This window comes from Coregonus lavaretus (genome assembly GCF_964263955.1).
Source record: "Coregonus lavaretus genome assembly, contig: HAP1_SCAFFOLD_280, whole genome shotgun sequence".
Taxonomy (NCBI): Eukaryota; Metazoa; Chordata; class Actinopteri; order Salmoniformes; family Salmonidae; genus Coregonus; species Coregonus lavaretus.
In genome coordinates this window covers 180,001-203,591 of record NW_028161584.1, presented here as the reverse complement: position 1 = coordinate 203,591, position 23,591 = coordinate 180,001, and the positions used below count along the sequence as shown (strand labels likewise).

The window sequence follows — 23,591 nt, the reverse complement described above, 5'->3', positions numbered from 1 at the left end:
TCAAGACAGAGTCAGATGGACTCCAGGTTACCACTACCTGTGGTCAAGACAGAGTCAGATGGACTCCAGGTTACCACTACCTGTGGTCAAGACAGAGTCAGATGGACTCCAGGTTACCACTACCTGTGGTCAAGACAGGGTCAGATGGACTCCAGGTTACCACTACCTGTGGTCAAGACAGAGTCAGATGGACTCCAGGTTACCACTACCTGTGGTCAAGACAGGGTCAGATGGACTCCAGGTTACCACTACCTGTGGTCAAGACAGGGTCAGATGGACTCCAGGTTACCACTACCTGTGGTCAAGACAGATGGACTCCAGGTTACCACTACCTGTGGTCAAGACAGAGTCAGATGGACTCCAGGTTACCACTACCTGTGGTCAAGACAGAGTCACGCCAAGTAGACATCTTCTACTTCAGACAAGTGGAAAACTGCACCAGTCACTTCAGCACAAGTGTGGAGAAACACCAGAAATGACCCGGTTTCATCTGAAGTGATGGACATCATCATCATCAAAGGTAAAACCGCAGGAGATGCTCTGGAACTGAGATATCAATACAGTCCGTTGTCTGCTGTGGGAGAGGAGAGTTATCATTCCACCTTCACTGACGAAACCGGTGTTGCAACAGTTACACTCAGGTCATTGTGGAATGGTTCACATGAAGTAAATCACACAAAGCTACTTCTGGTGGATTGGATTGGATGGAAGCATTGAGGAGAAAGAGAAAACGTGTTCCTCATGGCAGGAGGTTCTCAACGTACCTCAACTTGCACTCTTGAGATGAGTAGATGAGACAGAGGGAGGAGGAGGAGAGAGAGGGGTGGAGACAGGGGGAGGAGGAGGAGAGAGAGAGGTGGAGACAGGGGGAGGAGGAGGAGAGAGAGGGGTGGAGACAGGGGGAGGAGGAGGAGAGAGAGGGATGGAGACAGGGGGAGGAGGAGGAGAGAGAGGGGTGGAGACAGGGGGAGGAGGAGAGAGAGGGGTGGAGACAGGGGGAGGAGGAGGAGAGAGAGGGGTGTAGACAGGGGGAGGAGGAGGAGAGAGAGGGGTGGAGACAGGGGGAGGAGGAGGAGAGAGAGGGGTGGAGACAGGGGGAGGAGGAGGAGAGAGAGGGATGGAGACAGGGGCAGGAGGAGGAGGAGAGAGGTGGAGACAGGGGGAGGAGGGGGAGAGAGAGGGGTGGAGACAGGGGGAGGAGGAGGAGAGAGAGGGATGGAGAAAGGGGGAGGAGGAGAGAGAGGGATGGAGACAGGGGCAGGAGGAGGAGGAGAGAGAGGGATGGAGACAGGGGGAGGAGGAGGAGAGAGAGGGGTGGAGACAGGGGGAGGAGGAGGAGAGAGAGGGATGGAGACAGGGGGAAGAGGAGGAGAGAGGGATGGAGACAGGGGGAGGAGGAGGAGAGAGAGGGGTGGAGACAGGAGGAGGAGGAGGAGAGAGAGGGGTGGAGACAGGGGGAGGAGGAGGAGAGAGAGAGATGGAGACAGGGGGAGGAGGAGGAGAGAGGGGTGGAGACAGGGGAGGAGGAGGAGAGAGAGGGGTGGAGACAGGGGGAGGAGGAGGAGAGAGAGGGATGGAGACAGGGGGAGGAGGAGGAGAGAGAGGGATGGAGACAGGGGGAGGATGAGGAGAGAGAGGGATGGAGACAGGGGGAGGAGGGGGAGAGAGAGGGGTGGAGACAGGGGGAGGAGGAGGAGAGAGGGGGGTGGAGACAGCGGGAGGAGGAGGAGAGAGAGGGATGGAGACAGGGGGAGGAGGAGGAGAGAGAGGGGTGGAGACAGGGGGAGGATGAGGAGAGAGAGGGTTGAAGACAGGGGGAGGAGGAGGAGAGAGAGGGGTGGAGACAGGGGGAGGAGGAGGAGAGAGAGGGATGGAGACAGGGGGAGGAGGAGGAGAGAGAGGGGTGGAGACAGGGGGAGGAGGAGGAGAGAGAGGGATGGAGACAGGGGGAGGAGGAGGAGAGAGAGGGGTGGAGACAGGGGGAGGAGGAGGAGAGAGAGGGGTGGAGACAGGGGGAGGAGGAGGAGAGAGAGGGATGGAGACAGGGGGAGGAGGAGGAGAGATAGGGGTGGAGACAGGGGGAGGAGGAGGAGAGAGAGGGGTGGAGACAGGTGGAGGAGGAGGAGAGAGAGGGGTGGAGACAGGGGGAGGAGGAGGAGAGAGAGGGGTGGAGACAGGGGGAGGAGGAGGAGAGAGAGGGGTGGAGACAGGGGGAGGAGGGCAAGAGAGAGGGGTGGAGACAGGGGGAGGAGGAGGAGAGAGAGGGGTGGAGACAGGGGGAGGAGGAGGAGAGAGAGGGGTGGAGACAGGGGGAGGAGGAGGAGAGAGAGGGATGGAGACAGGGGGAGGAGGAGGAGAGAGAGGGGTGGAGACAGGGGGAGGAGGAGGAGAGAGAGGGGTGGAGACAGGGGGAGGAGGAGGAGAGAGGGGTGGAGACAGGGGGAGGAGGAGGAGAGAGAGGGATTGAGACAGGGGGAGGAGGAGGAGAGAGAGGGGTGGAGACAGGGGGAGGAGGAGGAGAGAGAGGGTTGGAGACAGGGGGAGGAGGGGGAGAGAGAGGGGTGGAGACAGGGGGAGGAGGAGGAGAGAGAGGGATGGAGACAGGGGGAGGAGGAGAGAGAGAGGGATGGAGACAGGGGGAGGAGGAGGAGAGAGAGGGGTGGAGACAGGGGGAGGAGAAGGAGAGAGAGGGGTGGAGACAGGGGGAGGAGGAGGAGAGAGAGGGGTGGAGACAGGGGGAGGAGGAGGAGAGAGAGGGATGGAGAAAGGGGGAGGAGGAGAGAGAGAGGGGTGGAGACAGGGGGAGGAGGAGGAGAGAGAGGGGTGGAGACAGGGGGAGGAGGAGGAGAGAGAGGGATGGAGACAGGGGGAGGAGGAGAGAGAGGGGTGGAGACAGGGGGAGGAGGAGGAGAGAGAGGGGTGGAGACAGGGGTAGGAGGAGAGAGAGAGGGATGGAGACAGGGGGAGGAGGAGGAGAGAGAGGGATGGAGACAGGGGGAGGAGGAGGAGAGAGAGGGGTGGAGAGTGAAAACTCCAGACTATGAGGGGTCCAAACAACCCAACTCTTAACAGAGATGGAGCCTAATGGTTTATGACAAGTCTCTACTTTTCATTTAAAATGTGTTTTGTTCAGAATTGTTTCCTTAAAGGACCAGTGCTGTCAAAAATGTGATTTACCTGTTTTTTTATACATATTTCCAAGCTATGAGGTTGGAATAATACTGTGAAATTGGGAAAATTATGATAATGCCCTTTTAGTGTAAAAGCTGTTTGAAAAGACCTCCTGAAAAATCAGTTAATAGCCAATAGCCAATAACAACTCGTTTTCAGTTTTCCCCTTCCCACTCAGACCACTCCCAGACAGTCCTAGCAAAATACTTGCTTGACAAATTGCTCTTTGCTAAGAGAAGCTATTTTTTAAAACAATTTTTATTGAAACCAATCACAGTAAGGTACTTAATTGTTACGCTGAAATTATTTGATATTGATATGAAAATGGCTGCATTAGTTTTTTTTATATATACTGTATATAATTTACCTCCACAGCAACATGGACACCAGCATACTGGCACATACACACCAGAGGAGGCTGGTGGAGGATCTTTAGGAGGATGGGCTCCTTGTAAAGACTGGAATGGAGTTATGGAATGGTATTTAACACATAATTTATTTATTCCATTCCAGCCATTACAATTAACCTGTTCTACTATAGCTCTTCCCAACAGTCTCCTCTCGGAAACTTCTCGGTTCTGGTAAAAGAGAAGTTGAGAGTATTACATCATGTTTTATCTCAGCGAAGCTGTACAACAGCATATTTAAGAAGCATAAACTGCAACCATGTGATGTTGTTTTGAGAACTTACTCAGCTCACCCTATTCAGTTATTGGGAAAGCTGGAGGTTAAAGTGAGATGTGGTGCTCAGGTGTTACCACTACCCCTTTTAGTGTCAAAAGGGAAGGGGTCCTATGATAATGTGGAGAAACTGGATTCAGCACCTAAAATTAGATTGGTCAAGAGTGAACCATGTGTCAGACCCAGTTGCACAGCTGTGCGATAAATATGCTGAGGTGTTTAGTGGTGAAATGGGTGTGGTAAAGGGAGTTAAAGGTGTTTAGTGGTGAAATGGGTGTGGTAAAGGGAGTTAAAGGTGTTTAGTGGTGAAATGGGTGGGGTAAAGGGAGTTAAAGGTGTTTAGTGGTGAAATGGGTGTGGTAAAGGGAGTTAAAGGGGTTTAGTGGTGAAATGGGTGTGGTAAAGGGAGTTAAAGGTGTTTAGTGGTGAAATGGGTGGGGTAAAGGGAGTTAAAGGTGTTTAGTGGTGAAATGGGTGTGGTAAAGGGAGTTAAAGGTGTTTAGTGGTGAAATGGGTGTGGTAAAGGGAGTTAAAGGTGTTTAGTGGTGAAATGGGTGTGGTAAAGGGAGTTAAAGCCAACATTCAAGTGTCAGAGAAAGCCGTTCCAATGTGTTATAAGGTTAGACCTTATGCACTCAGAGAGGCAGTAGACAAACAGCTTACAGAGATAGAAAAACAAGGAGGGATCACACCATTAGAATATAGTGAATGGGCAGCACCTATAGTTTGCGTTCCAAAGACAAACGGGGGTGTCAGAATATGTCGTGATTACAAGGTGACTGTAAATGCATGGGTGGATGTGGACCAGTACCCCTTACCAAAGACCCAGGACTTGTTTGCTACTCTAGCCGGGGGTAAACAGTTCACAAAGTTAGAGCTTACACAGGAACTACCAGCAAGTGGAGGTAGATCAAGAGTCAAAGCATTTCCTGACTATAAACAAGGGTTTCTACCAGATGAATAGACTGCCTTATGGAGTATCAAGCGCTCCAGCTATATTCCAATGTATTATGGACCGGGTCTTACAGGGTTGACCAGGGGTTGGGGGCTTTCTGGATCACATTCTCATCACAGGGAAATCGGCAGAGGACCACTTCCAGAACGTAGAAGCAGCAGTGTTACAGAGACTGCATGAGCCTGGGTTAAGAGTAAAACGGGAAGTTTATGGAGAATCTCTCTACTCTCATCAAACCTGTGACAGAGCTCTTCCAGAAAGATAGACCTTGGGTGGGGTCAGAACAATGTCAGCAGGCATTTGAAACAACGAAGACGCAGCTGTCTTCCTCCTCAGTGTTAGTGCACTACGACCCTCACATGCCAGTAATATTGGCTTGTGATGCCTCACCATATGGGGTGGGTGCTGTCATCTCACATACAATGCCCCACGGTAGTGAGAGGCCTATTGCATATGCTTCACCCACACTCAAATAGAGAAGACAGAGGTGAAGTATGCCCAAATAGAGAAGACAGAGGTGAAGTATGCCCAAATAGAGAAGACAGAGGTGAAGTATGCCCAAATAGAGAAGACAGAGGTGAAGTATGCCCAAATAGAGAAGACAGAGGTGAAGTATGCCCAAATAGAGAAGACAGAGGTGAAGTATGCCCCAATAGAGAAGACAGAGGTGAAGTATGCCCCAATTGAAAAGACAGAGGTGAAGTATGCCCAAAATAGAGAAGACAGAGGTGAAGTATGCCCAAATAGAGAAGACAGAGGTGAAGTATGCCCAAATAGAGAAGACAGAGCTGAAGTATGCCCCAATAGAGAAGACAGAGGTGAAGTATGCCCCAATAGAGAAGACAGAGGTGAAGTATGCCCCAATAGAGAAGACAGAGGTCAAGTATGCCCCAATAGAGAAGACAGAGGTGAAGTATGCCCCAATAGAGAGGACAGAGGTCAAGTATGCCCCAATAGAGAAGACAGAGGTGAAGTATGCCCCAATAGAGAAGACAGAGGTCAAGTATGCCCCAATAGAGAAGACAGAGGTGAAGTATGCCCCAATAGAGAAGACAGAGGTGAAGTATGCCCCAATAGAGAAGACAGAGGTGAAGTATGCCCCAATAGAGAAGACAGAGGTGAAGTATTCCCCAATAGAGAAGACAGAGGTGAAGTATGCCCAAATAGAGAAGACAGAGGTGAAGTATGCCCAAATAGAGAATAGAAGAATAGAGACGACCCAGCTCCAGCAGCAGCCAGACTCCAGACGAGGGCGTTAATACTAGCTGCATATCAGTATGACATACAATACAAGTCCTCTCAGCAGCATATCAGTATGACATACAATACAAGTCCTCTCAGCTGCATATCAGTATGACATACAATACAAGACCTCTCAGCAGCATATCAGTCTGACATACAATACAAGTCCTCTTAGCTGCATATCAGTCTGACATACAATACAAGTCCTCTCAGCCGCATATCAGAATGACATACAATACAAGTCCTCTCAGCAGCATATCAGTCTGACATACAATACAAGTCCTCTTAGCTGCATATCAGTCTGACATACAATACAAGTCCTCTCAGCCGCATATCAGAATGACATACAATACAAGTCCTCTCAGCTGCATATCAGAATGACATACAATACAAGTCCTCTCAGCTGCATATCAGTATGACATACAATACAAGTCCTCTCAGCAGCATATCAGAATGACATACAATACAAGTCCTCTCAGCAGCATATCAGAATGACATACAATACAAGTCCTCTCAGCTGCATATCAGTATGACATACAATACAAGGCCTCTCAGCTGCATATCAGAATGACATACAATACAAGTCCTCTCAGCAGCATATCAGAATGACATACAATACAAGCCCTCTCAGCTGCATATCAGAATGACATACAATACAAGTCCTCTCAGCTGCATGCTATCCAGTGTCAAACTATCCAGTGTCATTTGTAGATGTACTTCCCATTTCAGAGCAATCCAAACTATCCAGTGTCATTTGTAGATGTACTTCCCATTTCAGAGTAATCCAAACTATCCAGTGTCATTTGTAGATGTACTTCCCATTTCAGAGCAATCCAAACTATCCAGTGGCATTTGTAGATGTACTTCCCATTTCAGAGCAATCCAAACTATCCAGGGTCATTTGTAGATGTACTTCCCATTTCAGAGCAATCCAAACTATCCAGTGGCATTTGTAGATGTACTTCCCATTGTAGCTAAGGACACAGCCAGGGAAACTACCAAGGACAAAGGGTTTGGCTAAAGTGAAGCACTTCCCACTTACAGGGTGGCCTAACCACGTTACTGATCCTGAACTAAAGCCTGATTGGGTGAGAAGGGATGAGCTCACTGTAGACAGTGATTGTGTGTTATGGGGTATGAGGGCGGTGGTGCCGGCTACTCTACAGAGGAACCTACTGAAGGAGCTACATGAAAACCACTGGAGCATGGTTCAAATGGAAGCTCTCGCAAGGAGACACTTTTAGTGGTCCAGGTTAGTCTCAGACATAGAAGACATGGTAAGGAGATGGCCCAGGTTAGACTCAGACATAGAAGACATGGTAAGGAGATGGCCCAGGTTAGACTCAGACATAGAAGACATGGTAAGGAGATGGCCCAGGTTAGACTCAGACATAGAAGACATGGTAAGGAGATGGCCCAGGTTAGACTCAGACATAGAAGACATGGTAAGGAGATGGCCCAGGTTAGACTCAGACATAGAAGACATGGTAAGGAGATGGCCCAGGTTAGACTCAGACATAGAAGACATGGTAAGGAGATGGCCCAGGTTAGACTCAGACATAGAAGACATGGTAAGGAGATGGCCCAGGTTAGACTCAGACATAGAAGACATGGTAAGGAGATGGCCCAGGTTAGACTCAGACATAGAAGACATGGTAAGGAGATGGCCCAGGTTAGACTCAGACATAGAAGACATGGTAAGGAGATGGCCCAGGTTAGACTCAGACATAGAAGACATGGTAAGGAGATGGCCCAGGTTAGTCTCAGACATAGAAGACATGGTAAGGAGATGGCCCAGGTTAGACTCAGACATAGAAGACATGGTAAGGAGATGGCCCAGGTTAGACTCAGACATAGAAGACATGGTAAGGAGATGGCCCAGGTTAGACTCAGACATAGAAGACATGGTAAGGAGATGGCCCAGGTTAGACTCAGACATAGAAGACATGGTAAGGAGATGGCCCAGGTTAGACTCAGACATAGAAGACATGGTAAGGAGATGGCCCATGTTAGACTCAGACATAGAAGACATGGTAAGGAGATGGCCCAGGTTAGACTCAGACATAGAAGACATGGTAAGGAGATGGCCCAGGTTAGACTCAGACATAGAAGACATGGTAAGGAGATGGCCCAGGTTAGACTCAGACATGGAAGACATGGTAAGGAGATGACCCAGGTTAGACTCAGACATAGAAGACATGGTAAGGAGATGGCCCAGGTTAGACTCAGACATAGAAGACATGGTAAGGAGATGGCCCAGGTTAGACTCAGACATAGAAGACATGGTAAGGAGATGGCCCAGGTTAGACTCAGACATACAAGGTTATCACTGGTTAAACCCAGCTTTTCAGCTGACATGCAGTCTAAGATACAGGACAAGGGGTTGGGCAAGAGTCTTCGTTTTTTTTTCAGTCGGAACAAACAGTGCTTGTCCCAGATTACCGGGGAGGAGAGAGAGAGAGAAATGGAGACCCGGGGTTGTGAAAAGGCTACTTGGTCCTGTAACCTACTTAGTGCAGACTGAGGGAAAAACTGTGTAAGAAGCATGTGGATCAAATGATGATGCAACACAATGAAAGAGAAGAGCTGAATGTGTCAGAGTGGATCATCTCTGATTGGGACTTGGACACTACGACTGGGACGGGCACCAATACAGACACACAGATTGTTCCAGGCCGTGAGCCTGAGGGTCCAGAGCATCATGAGAGGCCAAAAAGGGTCAGAAGGCCTCCGGACCGATTGGATCTGTAAACAGGTTGTATATGAGTTGAGAAGTGAAAGACTGTTTTGGAAAACTCATGATGTTCATCAAGGATGTTTTCAGAGGAAGTGAGAATTTCCTGGGGAGGAGTGTGGTGTATTGAGAAATGTATTATGTGTTAATGAGTTAAGAATTTTAAATGGTTGCAAATAGCCAATGGGATTTGTATGCAGGAGTTTATTTGAATTAACAAATGACATTGGGTTTTCCATTCTTGCATTGAAGTGATTGGATTACGAGATGCAAGGGCGGTAAAACGTTTAATGATGTATTGGTTGGGCTGAAGACACTGTAGAGAGTGGTCCACTGGAATGTGTTAAGGAGAACATGAAATAAATCTGTTCAGTTTATTATAAGTACGCTTCGGAGTCTTCAGTAAAAGAACCCAGTATTTTAGGATGCAACAATGATCCTTTATCACGTTTACAAAATAACAGATTGAAAGACAACAAATAGCCTAATTTTAATTAATTACAAATATGTTAGAGACATGGGACATGGCCTTGTGTTGCTGCACTGTCTAAATATGTTAGAGACATGGGACATGGCCTTGTGTTGCTGCACTGTCTAAATATGTTAGAGACATGGGACATGGCCTTGTGTTGCTGCACTGTCTAAATATGTTAGAGACATGGGACATGGCCTTGTGTTGCTGCACTGTCTAAATATGTTAGAGACATGGGACATGGCCTTGTGTTGCTGCACTGTCTAAATATGTTAGAGACATGGGACATGGCCTTGTGTTGCTGCACTGTCTAAATATGTTAGAGACATGGGACATGGCCTTGTGTTGCTGCACTGTCTAAATATGTTAGAGACATGGGACATGGCCTTGTGTTGCTGCACTGTCTAAATATGTTAGAGACATGGGACATGGCCTTGTGTTGCTGCACTGTCTAAATATGTTAGAGACATGGGACATGGCCTTGTGTTGCTGCACTGTCTAAATATGTTAGAGACATGGGACATGGCCTTGTGTTGCTGCACTGTCTAAATATGTTAGAGACATGGGACATGGCCTTGTGTTGCTGCACTGTCTAAATATGTTCGAGACATGGGACATGGCCTTGTGTTGCTGCACTGTCTAAATATGTTAGAGACATGGGACATGGCCTTGTGTTGCTGCACTGTCTAAATATGTTAGAGACATGGGACATGGCCTTGTGTTGCTGCACTGTCTAAATATGTTAGAGACATGGGACATGGCCTTGTGTTGCTGCACTGTCTAAATATGTTAGAGACATGGGACATGGCCTTGTGTTGCTGCACTGTCTAAATATGTTAGAGACATGGGACATGGCCTTGTGTTGCTGCACTGTCTAAATATGTTAGAGACATGGGACATGGCCTTGTGTTGCTGCACTGTCTAAATATGTTAGAGACATGGGACATGGCCTTGTGTTGCTGCACTGTCTAAATATGTTAGAGACATGGGACATGGCCTTGTGTTGCTGCACTGTCTAAATATGTTAGAGACATGGGACATGGCCTTGTGTTGCTGCACTGTCTAAATATGTTAGTGACATGGGACATGGCCTTGTGTTGCTGCACTGTCTAACTACCTTAACAAACAGTGACACATTATATTATTATTCATATTATTATTGACATTTAACATGGAAAAAAGGTGACCCCTTGACTTTTTCCACATTTTGTTACGTTACGGCCTTATTATAAAATTGATTAAATAAAAGAATGTCCTCATCAATCTACACACAATACCCCATAATGACAAAGCGAAAAACAGGTTTATAGAAATGTTTGCAAATGTATAAAAATTCAAAATGGAAAAAAACGTATGTACATAAGTATTCAGACCCGTTGTTATGAGACACTAAATTGAGCTCAGGTGCATCCTGTTTCCATTGATCATCCTTGAGATGTGATTGGAGTCCACCTGTGGTAAATGCAATTGATTGGACATGATTTGGAAAGGCACACACCTGTCTATATAAGGTCCCACAGTTGACACACCCTTCTCTAATGTCATGGTTGCACTAATTGAACTGTTTGTCTACTTAACCTGGTTCAATCATTCATGACATCAGTTGATATACAGAGTGTGAGACTCTCTCTATATATTTTTATATCTTCCAGTTCATTCTCCGTTAGTCAGCACCTCTACACTAAATAATGTTCTCTGGGGGTGCGCCAGCTCATGCTTTTTATTAGAGACTTTAGTCCCCAGAGGTCTTAACCTGGAAAAGGACTATAGTATGTTTTAGAGACTTTAGTCCCCAGAGGTCTTAACCTGGAAAAGGACTATAGTATGTTTTAGATACTTTAGTCCCCAGAGGTCTTAACCTGGAAAAGTACTATAGTATGTTTTAGAGACTTTAGTCCCCAGAGGTCTTAACCTGGAACCACTAAAACAATTTGGGAGACAGGGCAATCATATTTTTTGTGAAGAATCCATTCCCTTGGTAGGGAAATCGCCCGATCACACTGAAATTGCCCTATCTGGAGAAGAAAAATGGACAAAGCAGAACATTTTGGAGAGATTCTCCGGGCCTCTAACAGCAATGTCTACTGTGATGATGGCATTGAAGCTGGGATTAACATTTGGAGCATCCACGGCAACTTGCCAGAACTCCTTTTCAACATAGAAAAACGTATTCAGTGAGCACAGACGGAGCATGTTGCAGAGGAGGAAAGAGCAGCTGATTCAACTGGCATTTGAGAGGGATCTTACAAGCAAATTCCGTGGGGAGTGGAAGGAGAGACTGCTGAGGAGGTTCAACACAGCATCAAGGCGGCTGCAACTCTTTTGAATCTGGGTGAGAACAGGCTGCCTGGCTGGGCTTGTAGTATTTAGTTATTTGCTAGCTTTTGGAAATGCGTGGCAAACGTCAGAAATAGGCGTAGACGTGATTTTCTTTATTAGCCTTGCTGCCAAGTCTGCTGCTTGATTTCTGTGATTGGATTGGAAAAGTTTGGTTTATAATATATTCTGATTGTTTTTAATGTTGTTTTATAATGTAGAAGAGGTGCTTTGCATTACATTGATGAGGGTGGGCAGACCTTGACCAATGGTTGAGTAACGATGTAGCTATAGTGTTGCCATTAACAACTCGTTGCTATGGAATACTAATGTCTCTGTTATCATACGCAGCGTAGGACGGCACTCTTGTGAGAAGACAGCTTGGTAGCTGCGTCCAAGCTGCATTGTACCGATAAGTCCTGGTAGTGCGTTGTACATTATTGTTTGCTTTCCGCGATTGGAAATGCATTGTATTGGCATGAGGAAGTGTTATTACGGTAATTAGCAACTGTTTTGCATTGGATTGATGGGTATTGTGCATGTAGCTGTGTAGCGTTGTCATAACTTGCAATTTCTGGAGCCGGTTATGAATTGTCCACGTTTGTAAAGCGGTGCAGTAGCCTGTATTCTTGCGGAAAGACAGCCGTGCGTGGCTGCAAATACATTGTGTGTAATTGTACTATCGATTATTATCCACCCTGTGTTATCAGCAAGCGAAAATAGTTGTGCTTCCTTAGTAACTTCTGATGCTCCCTTGCCGAGTTAATCCTACCGCCGGGCCTGGGTTACAGGTGAAATAAATTATGGTGAACGTACAAGGTGATGAGATTGATGCTCCTTTCCAATAAATATCCAGGGTCTTATTCTGGTGACATGTTGATCGATGCTTGGCTGCTAATAAAGGTAGTTATGTGGCACTACATTAGATCACTCAAATATGGTATCCTTGCGCGCTGCAGGATACATTCAGAGTAAGAATTTGTGATTAGTCCGGAGTCCCGGCTAGTGCTGCGGCTGACCCCCTTAAATAACTGCCGCCTCAGTACATCCACCTCTTCCTTTTCTCACCTCATTCATTTGTCTTGGAGATGAGAGGCTGGTGGTTGACAGAGGAAAAGGAAACCAGGTAGAAAGAGGAGGATACAGGGCATTCAGAAAGGATTCTGACACCTTGACTTTTTCCACATTTTGTTACGTTACAGCATTCTACAATTGATTAAATAAATAACAGTCCTCATCAAATCAAATCAAATTTTATTTGTCACATACACGTGTTTAGCAGATGTTATAGCGGGTGTAGCGAAATGCTTGTGCTTCTAGCTCTGACAGTGCAGTAATATCTAACAAGTAATATCTAACAATTTCACAACATATACCCAATACACACAAAACTAGTAAGAAATGGGATTTAAGAATATATACATATATGGACAAGCAATGTCAGAGCGGCATGGACTAAGATACAGTAGAATATTATAAGATAGAATGCAGTATATACATATGAGATGAGTAGTGCAAGATATGTAAACATTATTCATGGTTAACTAGTCAGTTTATTCCACTGATTCATATTGATACCAGTCCATTCATTGGCTGTACAAGTGGAAAAGCATATAATTCTAGCTATGTGGTCTTTACTTGAGTGTGTTTCAGCAGGGTGAGGTCAGAGAGATGCTTCCAAGTCAGTATTTTTCTGAACTCATAAAATCCTTTACACAAACTGATGGGATGAATGTTCAACCCCATTTAAATAACAATTAAGTCTATATAGCACCTTTAAGTTAAGACCTCACAGATCTGTTCATGGCAAAGCAGTTCAATTAATGATGTTAATTGATTCTTGAAGAATATAACTTATAAATCACGAGGCTCATCTTGAGGAGTCACCTGTGACAGTATTCATAAAGAGTAGGAGTACTGATCTGGGATCAGTTTAGCCTTTTAGATCATAATGAAACAGATTAAATGGACAGGGGGGACCTGATCCTAGATCAGCACTCCTCCTCTGGGAAACTGCATGTATGAAACCGAACACATAGTCGTAGTCTAGTTACAGCAGGTGTTTACTGCCATCTAGTGGAAGATACCAATAAAACACTTGATTATCAGGGTGGGGAGACGGCTGAGCTGAAACAGAACATAAAGAAGACTATCCTGCTCAGAACAGTGAACAAACAAAGGCAGAAGCTGCTGGTAAAGCAACACTCACGGTGTGATGGAGAGTGGTAAAGCAACACTCACGGTGTGATGAAGAGTGGTAAAGCAACACTCACGGTGTGATGGAGAGTGGTAAAGCAACACTCACGGTGTGATGGAGAGTGGTAAAGCAACACTCACGGTGTGATGGAGAGTGGTAAAGCAACACTCACGGTGTGATGGAGAGTGGTAAAGCAACACTCACGGTGTGATGGAGAGTGGTAAAGCAACACTCACGGTGTGATGGAGAGTGGTAAAGCAACACTCACGGTGTACAGATGTAAAATAAGTGTTAGCTTCCTCAGCACCATGCACCCCACTGTTGCCACCGGCGGTGACCAGAAGAAGAAACCGGAGACAGTGACAGACTACAATCACACAAAGGTATATACAGTATATCTACCATATACAGATAGCCTTCCCATCTACCAAACACCAAATAGGATCCCCTTTTATTATATTACATTCATATTATTACTATTAGTATTATCATTCTATATAATTATAACCTTTTCTATTCTATTTTATTTTATGTTAAAGCTTGGTGTGGATGCACTCGACCAGATGTCCAGACTGTACTCTGTAAAAGGGGGTACTCTCCTCTGGCCTGTTGACTGTACTCTATAAAAGGGGGTACTCTCCGCTGGCCTGTTGACTGTACTCTGTAAAAGGGGGTACTCTCCTCTGGCCTGTTGACTGTACTCTGTAAAAGGGGGTACTCTCCTCTGGCCTGTTGACTGTACTCTGTAAAAGGGGGAACTCTCCTCTGGCCTGTTGACTGTACTCTGTAAAATGGGGTACTCTCCTCTGGCCTGTTGACTGTACTCTGTAAAAGGGGGTACTCTCCTCTGGCCTGTTGACTGTACTCTGTAAAAGGGGGTACTCTCCTCTGGCCTGTTGACTGTACTCTGTAAAAGGGGGTACTCTCCGCTGGCCTGTTGAGGTGTTCTACAATGTGCTCGACATGGCTGCTATCAACACGTGTTGTACAAGCAATGCCTTGACAAGACAGTCAGCAGGAGACATTTCATCATGGATCTGGCATGTGAGCTTGGTGAGAACCACATGAACACAGAGAAAGAAGCTACAGTCACCAAGCAGGCCGCCAAGACAGCAGGTCCTGCTCTCCCTCTTCCCCAAGAACCACAGCTCCCACTGGGGAAAAAGACACAATGTCAAGACAGCAGGTCCTGTTCTCCCTCTTCCCCAAGAACCACAGCTCCCACTGGGGAAAAATACACAATGTCAAGACAGCAGGTCCTGTTCTCCCTCTTCCCCAAGAACCACAGCTCCCACTGGGGAAAAAGACACAATGTCAAGACAGCAGGTCCTGCTCTCCCTCTTCCCCAAGAACCACAGCTCCCACTGGGGAAAAATACACAATGTCAAGACAGCAGGTCCAGTTCTCCCTCTTCCCCAAGAACCACAGCTCCCACTGGGGAAAAATACACAATGTCAAGACAGCAGGTCCTGTTCTCCCTCTTCCCCAAGAACCACAGCTCCCACTGGGGAAAAAGGAGAGACAATGTCAAGTAAGTAAGTGCGGACAGAAAAAGTCCCATAAAAACTGTGTGCAGGGCAACCGATTTGTTTGTGGGGCTTGCTCACACAAAGCCCCGAAGCTGTGTGCTGACTGTGGACCTGAAGCATAAAGAGAAGACGTGATTGGTTCATGTGTAAAGGCTCGGTACAGTGTCTGATACAATCAACACATTATTGTTTTATATCTTGTCATGAATATATTTCCACAAATATTTATTTATGCAATTCATCCTTTACAATTGTTAATGCACTGGTGCTTTTGATTATGAATACAGAAAATCATTTCACCTGAGCACCTGGCTAGTTATATTATTATTATAATACTTTTTTTGATTTGTACTTTGTCAAAATAAACTGTAAATGGACTTTATTAAGTACTAAAACTCTATTACTAATTGAATCTACAAATAAAGTTGATCAGATGGATTATACTGTAATGTTTTTATTATAAGGGAAACAGAAATAGGCTATAGGCCTTTTTTTATTTTATTTTACTTTGTAGAATTAACTTTTTTTAAAGTTACAAAAAAAATATATTTCCACAAATATTTCTTCATGCAATTAATCCTTTACAATAGTTTATGCACTATTTATCAAGCGTTTATTTATCAACCATGTTTGAAGACCTTGCTCTAGTGCAGGGATGGGCAACTCCAGTCCTCGGGGCCTGATTGGTGTCACACCTTGCTATAGTGCAGGGATGGGCAACTCCAGTCCTCTGGGCCTGATTGGTGTCACACCTTGCTATGGTGCAGGGATGGGCAACTCCAGTCCTCGGGGCCTGATTGGTGTCACACCTTGCTCTAGTGCAGGGATGGGCAACTCCAGTCCTCAGGGCCTGATTGGTGTCACACCTTGCTCTAGTGCAGGGATGGGCAACTCCAGTCATCGGGCCTGATTGGTGTCACACCTTGCTCTAGTGCAGGGATGGGCAACTCCAGTCCTCGGGCCTGATTGGTGTCACACCTTGCTATAGTGCAGGGATGGGCAACTCCAGTCCTCGGGGCCTGATTGGTGTCACACCTTGCTCTAGTGCAGGGATGGGCAACTCCAGTCCTCGGGGCCTGATTGGTGTCACACCTTGCTCTAGTGCAGGGATGGGCAACTCCAGTCCTCGGGGCCTGATTGGTGTCACACCTTGCTATAGTGCAGGGATGGGCAACTCCAGTCCTCGGGGCCTGATTGGTGTCACACCTTGCTCTAGTGCAGGGATGGGCAACTCCAGTCCTCGGGGCCTGATTGGTGTCACACCTTGCTCTAGCACAGGGATGGGCAACTCCAGTCCTCTGGGCCTGATTGGTGTCACACCTTGCTCTAGTGCAGGGATGGGCAACTCCAGTCCTCGGGGCCTGATTGGTGTCACACCTTGCTCTAGTGCAGGGATGGGCAACTCCAGTCCTCGGGGCCTGATTGGTGTCACACCTTGCTCTAGTGCAGGGATGGGCAACTCCAGTCCTCGGGGCCTGATTGGTGTCACACCTTGCTATAGTGCAGGGATGGGCAACTCCAGTCCTCGGGGCCTGATTGGTGTCACACCTTGCTCTAGTGCAGGGATGGGCAACTCCAGTCCTCGGGGCCTGATTGGTGTCACACCTTGCTATAGCGCAGGGATGGGCAACTCCAGTCCTCGGGGCCTGATTGGTGTCACACCTTTCTCTAGTGCAGGGATGGGCAACTCCAGTCCTCTGGGCCTGATTGGTGTCACACCTTGCTCTAGTGCAGGGATGGGCAACTCCAGTCCTCGGGGCCTGATTGGTGTCACACCTTGCTCTAGCCGCAGCTAACACACTTGACTCCAATAATTAACTAATCATAATCTTCAATTTAGAATGCGATTAGTTTAATCAGCTGTGTTTGCTAGGGATGGGGGAAAAGTGTGACACCCCGAGGATTGGAGTTACCCATCCCTACTAGCAGAAAGGCCAGACGGTTCTAGTGTTAAGGACTGGTAGATGGGTGTTGCTCATGCATTCACTCATGCTGACCGGCTCCAGTACTTTGTTCTTGACTAAAGCCTCCAAGTCAGCCTTGACTTATGGTCTGATAGCATAAGGTACAGGTCCTGCTTTCAGAAACCTTGGTTTGCTGTCTGGCTTAATGCTAAGCTTCCATGTAATGTCGTTCATACTACCCAGCTGTCCAGTAAATACTTCTCCATGTTTCTTTAAGTTGGCAGGTAGGTCTGTGTCTCCATGTGTCATTGTATGCACTGATGGCCAGTCCAGTGTGATTTTCTCCAACTATGAACATCCCAGTAGTGATGCATAGTCTCCTTTCACAACATAGAGTGGCAGCTTTTCAGTTTGTCTGTTTACCTGAACTGTGACATCAGTGATGCTCTCACAGCGACAGATTCACCTGTGTAAGTCTTTAACACGAGGTGCGCTGGTTGAAGTGGAAGGTGTTACAGTGTTTTTTTTCTGACACAAGAGATACAGCTGTCCCTGTGTCAATCTCCATACCCACCGGCTGTCCCTCTAGCAAGGGGGAGACATAGTAGCCGTGCAGCCCGCCAGGAAAAAGTCAGGATTTTCAGTGTGACTTCCTGGTCTGATGAGTCACTCACCTCAGTGTTCTCTTACTCAACAGTGTGAACATGTCTGTGTCTTTCGTTGGAATGTCTGTTTCTTGTTTCCCGTTTTTGTGATTTATCTGTTCTCTTTTTGTTTCAGGAGGCTTGTTCGATGTGGCCCTTTTTACCACAGGCTGGACAATCCATGTCCTTCCACCAGCATGTAGACACCTGATATCCCACCTTGCCACAGGCTGGACAATCCATGTCCTTACACTAGCATGTAGACGTCTGATATCCCACATTGCCACAGTGGAAGCATGTGACTTGATTTCCCTGTCTCTGATTTTCAGTAGAAACTCTGTTCACTTTTTTATGATCAACTTTTTATTTATTTTAAAGGAACACAGACAAGAACAAATAGCAGCAGGAATGGTTATACAGCTAGAGACACAATACTGTTAAAATATATATCAGAACAAATAGCAGCAGGAATGGTTATACAGCTAGAGACACAATACTGTTAAAATATATATCAGAACAAATAGCAGCAGGAATGGTTATACAACTAGAGACACGATACTGTTAAAATATATATCAGAACAAATAGCAGCAGGAATGGTTATACAGCTAGAGACACAATACTGTTAAAATATATATCAGAACAAATAGCAGCAGGAATGGTTATACAGCTAGAGACACAATACTGTTAAAATATATATCAGTATATTATGGAAACCACTTATTGCATGTAAATACAATTATAATAATAAAATCAGTAAGGTACACATTTGCACGAAGTGATCATGAATGGGCAATATGTTGGGTAAAACCCACTACAGGAGTTATTTTATGGTTTCAGCTGCAATTGTTGTTTGGCCCCATGGATCCTAGCAGTGGATAGTTCTAAATAAATGATATCTATAAAAGTGCTGATCCAATGAGGTGTGGTGGTTGCCATCTTAGTTCCAACATCTTTTTAGCTGCTGTCCAACCTGACAACATTATACGTCTTTGCTGTAATGACAGTGGTGAATTATCATTCAGTAATAACAGTTTGGGGGAACAAGGTATGAGGATACCTCTTTCCAAAACATGTCCCCTGGTCACTCCCAGTACATATGATTAAAGGAGCCCAAGGCACCTTGATTACATAGATCACACAGAGGAGCGAGTTGTGATTTCTATTAAATGATATTTTCTAGGTGGAAGGTTTACCCTGTGTATGAGATTAAAATGTATCAGCTGATAATTACATTTACATTTTAGTCATTTAGCAGACGCTCTTATCCAGAGCGACTTACAGTTAGTGAATACATTATTTATTTTTATACTGGCCCCCCGTGGGAATCGAACCCACAACCCTGGCGTTGCAAACGCCATGCTCTATCAACTGAGCTACATCCCTGCCGGCCATTCCCTCCCCTACCCTGGACGACGCTGGGCCAATTGTGCGCCGCACATGAGTCTCCAGGTCGCGGCCGGCTGCGACAAAACCTGGATTTGAACCAGGATCTCTAGTGACACAGTTTGCACTGCGATGCAGTGCCTTAGACCACTGCGCCACTCAGGAGTGTAGGATTAGGATTAGGATTGTTAGATGAACCCACTAAGTTCCTGATGAACTCAACTGGTGAGCCTCTTTAGCAGCTAGTTCCATGGACACACTGATTTCAATGTCCTTTGCCAAGGTCAGATGACATTCAGTCAACAGTCTCTTTTGTGTAGCTTCACTCCGTAGCCCACATACTAGTCTGTCTCTAATGATGTCATTTAGAACAGCATTAAACTCACAGTGTTCTGGAAGTTTCTTTAATGCAGCAGCAAACATTGTTACTGATTCTCCCTCTTCCTGATGTATCCTGTGGAACCTGAACCTTTCAGCATTAACTAGTGGTTCTGGTGAAAAATGTCCTTTAAGTATCTCCACAATATCCCCATACGTCTTATTACCTGTTCTGTCTGGCTGTAGCAGGCTGCCTAGTAAATTACATGTCTTTGGCCCCATTACACTAAAACATGTAGGCACAATGTTGTCCTCATCCATGTCATTTACAAGAACAAAATATTCAAACCGTTCTGTATATGAGCTCCACTGTGAAATACTTTCATCAAACTGTCCAATGTTTCCAACAATTCCAATAATTGTTCATTTCTCAATAAGCTCCTGATTGTCACTCACTTCAATTTTGTCCTCAACCAAAGCAATATTTTCCTCAGTCACGTGATCTTCATTCACTTCACTCACTGACGTTTCCTCCTAAATTCACTCTTTCAGCAGTTTTAATTCCAACGTTCGTCTTCACAGTTGAATAAATGTTCTTTCCTTTAATCAATATATATTCCTCCCTTTTTAATCAAGTTGTTTTCCCGCTCCAACATCCGTCTCGAGTCCTTTTCTGCCGTCCATGACGATGTTAACTCTCTTTCTAAGCTAGCTAGACTATGCACTTGCCTCTGCTAGCAATACACTGTGCTAACATTAGCCTATTCTGGACCACAGAAAATAACAGTTTTAAACAGTTGTAAAAACCCACTTCTTCCAGACAGAATAGTTCCTGTAGATTCAGACTTACTCATCACCAATCTGTTGTTATGTCTTGTGGGTTTTATAACCACGTCTGTATAACAATTCAATAATGATGAGACAGGAGACAGGAATCAGTTCAACCATTTATCTGGAACGTGATCACCTCAACACATACAAACCCCCATGATGCTCTGCAGCACAACCCCAATATACAACAAATACATAGATAAGTAAATGGACACTAAACAAATATCATAGAGGAATTGAAATGTTCAGTTGTAGAAAGTAGGGCCATGGGATAGGGTCAGAAAGGTCAGTATGTTTGATAACTGGTTACAGAGGTGACATAACAAGCATAAGGTCCATTATAACACAGTGAAGTAGAGGTGGGAGCTAAAAGCAGACATGGACAGTGAGACGGTGTGAGGAGGTCAGGGGTGAAACACTAGATCAGGACAGGTAGAAATGGCAGGGCTGGAAATAGACACAGAGACACATTCTGATCATGGCTCAGACCTGACCTGAGACACCCAAACAGAAGATGCCATAGCAAAGTCCTGTCCAGTAGGCTATATGGGATTTCCTTTCATCAAAATCCAACACATAGAAATGTGTCCAGTGTGTGTGTGTGTGTCCAGTGTGTGTGTGTGTGTTTCTGTGTGTCTGTGTGTGTCCAGTGTGTGTGTGTAGTGTGTTTGTGTGTGTCCAGTGTGTTTGTGTGTGTCCAGTGTGTGTGTGTGTGTGTGTGTCCAGTGTGTGTGTGTTCAGTGTGTGTCCGTGTATCCAGTGTGTGTCTAGTGTGCATGTGTGTCCAGTGTGTGTGTGTGTGTGTGTGTGTATGTGTGTGTGTCCAGTGTGTATGTGTGTGTCCAGTGTGTGTGTGTGTATTCAGTGTGTGTGTGTCCAGTGCGTGTTTTTTCAGTGTGTGTGTGTGTGTGTGTTCAGTGTGTGTGTGTGTGTGTCCAGAGTGTGTGTATGTGTCCAGTGTGTGTGTGTCCAGTGTGTGTGTGTGTGTGTGTGTCCAGTGTGTGTGTGTGTGTGTGTGTGTGTGTCCAGTGTGAGTGTGTGTGTCCAGTGTGTGTGTGTTTGTCCAGTGTGTGTGTGTGTGTGTGTCCAGTGTGTTTGTGTTCAGTGTGTGTCCGTGTGTTCAGTGTGTGTGTGTCCAGAGTGTGTGTGTGTCCAGTGTGCGTGTGTGTGTTCAGTGTGTTTGTGTCCAGTGTGTGTGTGTGTCCGTGTGTGTCTAGTGTGCATGTGTGTCCAGTGTGTGTGTGTGTGTGTGTATGTGTGTGTGTCCAGTGTGTATGTGTGTGTCCAGTGTGTGTATGTGTGTTCAGTGTGTGTGTTTCCAGTCTGTGTGTGTCCAGTGTGTGTTTTTTCAGTGTGTGTGTGTGTGTGTGTGTGTCTAGTGTGTGTGTGTGTGTGTGTGTGTGTCCAGTGTGTGTGTGTGTGCGTCCAGTGTGTGTGTGCGTGTGTGTCCAGTGTGTATGTGTGTGTGTGTGTCCAGTGTGTATGTGTGTGTGTGTCCAGTGTGTGTGTGTGTCCAGTGTGTGTGTGTTTGTCCAGTGTGTGTGTGTGTGTGTCCAGTGTGTTTGTGTTCAGTGTGTGTCCGTGTTCAGTGTGTGTGTCCAGAGTGTGTGTGTGTCCAGTGTGTGTGTGTTCAGTGTGTGTGTGTGTTCAGTGTGTGTGTGTGTGTCCAGTGTGTTATGTTTGACACAGGGACACTGAAGAAGAGTAATACAAACCAAAAAAGTCATCATCAACCCTAAACCCTGGATAGAGGGGCTCAGTGAATGTGGAGTGGAATGTGTTCAGGTGGGTCAGTGTGTCAGAGGAGACTCTGTAGAAGGACAGAGTGCCGGCTGGCCAGTCCAGATACACTCCTACTCTGTGGGAGCTGGAGGAGGGGACGTATATGGTAGTGGACTTATAATTGTGACAGACATAGTAACTGTTGTCAGAGCAGAACAGACTCCAGGACTTGTCATTGGATCCAATCCTACTGTCACTAACCCTTCCTCTCCTGCTGATTCCTTTATATGTCACTCCTATAACAGCCCCTCCCCCACTCCACTCTACCTCCCAGTAACAGCGTCCAGTCAGACCCTCTCTACACAGCACCTGACTCCAGTCCTCAAATCTCTCTGGGTGATCAGGATACGGCTGCTCCTCTCTCCTACATGTCACCTTTCTGTTCTCCTCAGACAGAGAGAGGCGTCTGTTTACTGTGTTTGGGTCCAGTGTGAGATCACAGACATCTGATGGATGAAACCAGACACAATATTAGAAATCATCATCATTCACATTAGAATGTTAACTCACTTTTCACTAATTCATTTAATGTAGATGTTTCTAGGTATCAAAAGGAGAAGTTAAGGTAACTTGAGACTTGTTGAATGATCATATGTTATACTGTATGGTAATATAAAACACACTTATTCCCATGAATTACACACACACACACACACACATCCTGAACACACACACTGAACACACACACACACAAACACACACATCCTGAACACACACACACCCACACCTGCAAGCATGAAAACACACACAGACACACACACACATCCTGTACATACACAAACACATCCTGAACACACACACACACACACACCGGAAACACACCCTGAACACACACACACACACACACACACCCTGAACACACACACACACACATTGCTAAAGTAACACAAACACGCCACACACACACACAGACACACACATTGTCAAAGCAACTCTTTGTAAACTTTGGTGTCCCTGATTTGTGCTTCTGTAGAACTACAGCTGATATTTAATATGACCAAGTAAGTAATGATGGTGGTCTTTGACTTTGACTTCACTTGAATTAAGACTTATTCTTAGTCATATTCTTCACAGCAGTCAACACTCACATTTTCTAAGTCCAGGTTTCATTGTGTTCTCTCCACCATGTTCCACACTGTAGCGGTAAGCAGAAGAACAGACAGTCATTGAGGGATACACCTGAACTCACACACACACACACACACACACACACACACACACACACACACACACACACACACACACACACACACACACACACACACACACACACACACAGTCAGCATATAACTTTGTCCAAGTGTGTGTGTGTGTCCAGTGTGTGTGTGTGTGTTTCCTTTTTGTGTGTGTGTGTGGGGCCAGTGTGTGTGTGTCCAATGTGTGTGTTTGTCAGTGTGTGTGTTTCCAGTGTGTGTTTCCTTTTTGTGTGTG

The 23,591-nt window shown here is 45.9% G+C and overlaps 2 protein-coding genes across 2 annotated transcripts in view; both read right to left on the bottom strand.

The window, feature by feature from the left end:
* The window catches only part of LOC311120367 (NLR family CARD domain-containing protein 3-like), a gene marked incomplete at its 3' end in the record, with an annotated part of 211,386 nt that overhangs the window by 180,074 nt on the left and 7,721 nt on the right, over window positions 1–23,591 (bottom strand). The gene's annotated exons all lie outside the window — the stretch shown is intronic.
* On the bottom strand, window positions 20,490–22,631 carry LOC311120376 (stonustoxin subunit beta-like; the record flags this gene model as incomplete). Its single annotated transcript, XM_084194985.1, has 1 exon — window positions 20,490–22,631. A coding segment is annotated over one exon (579 nt), but the record flags the coding sequence as incomplete, so codon positions are not given.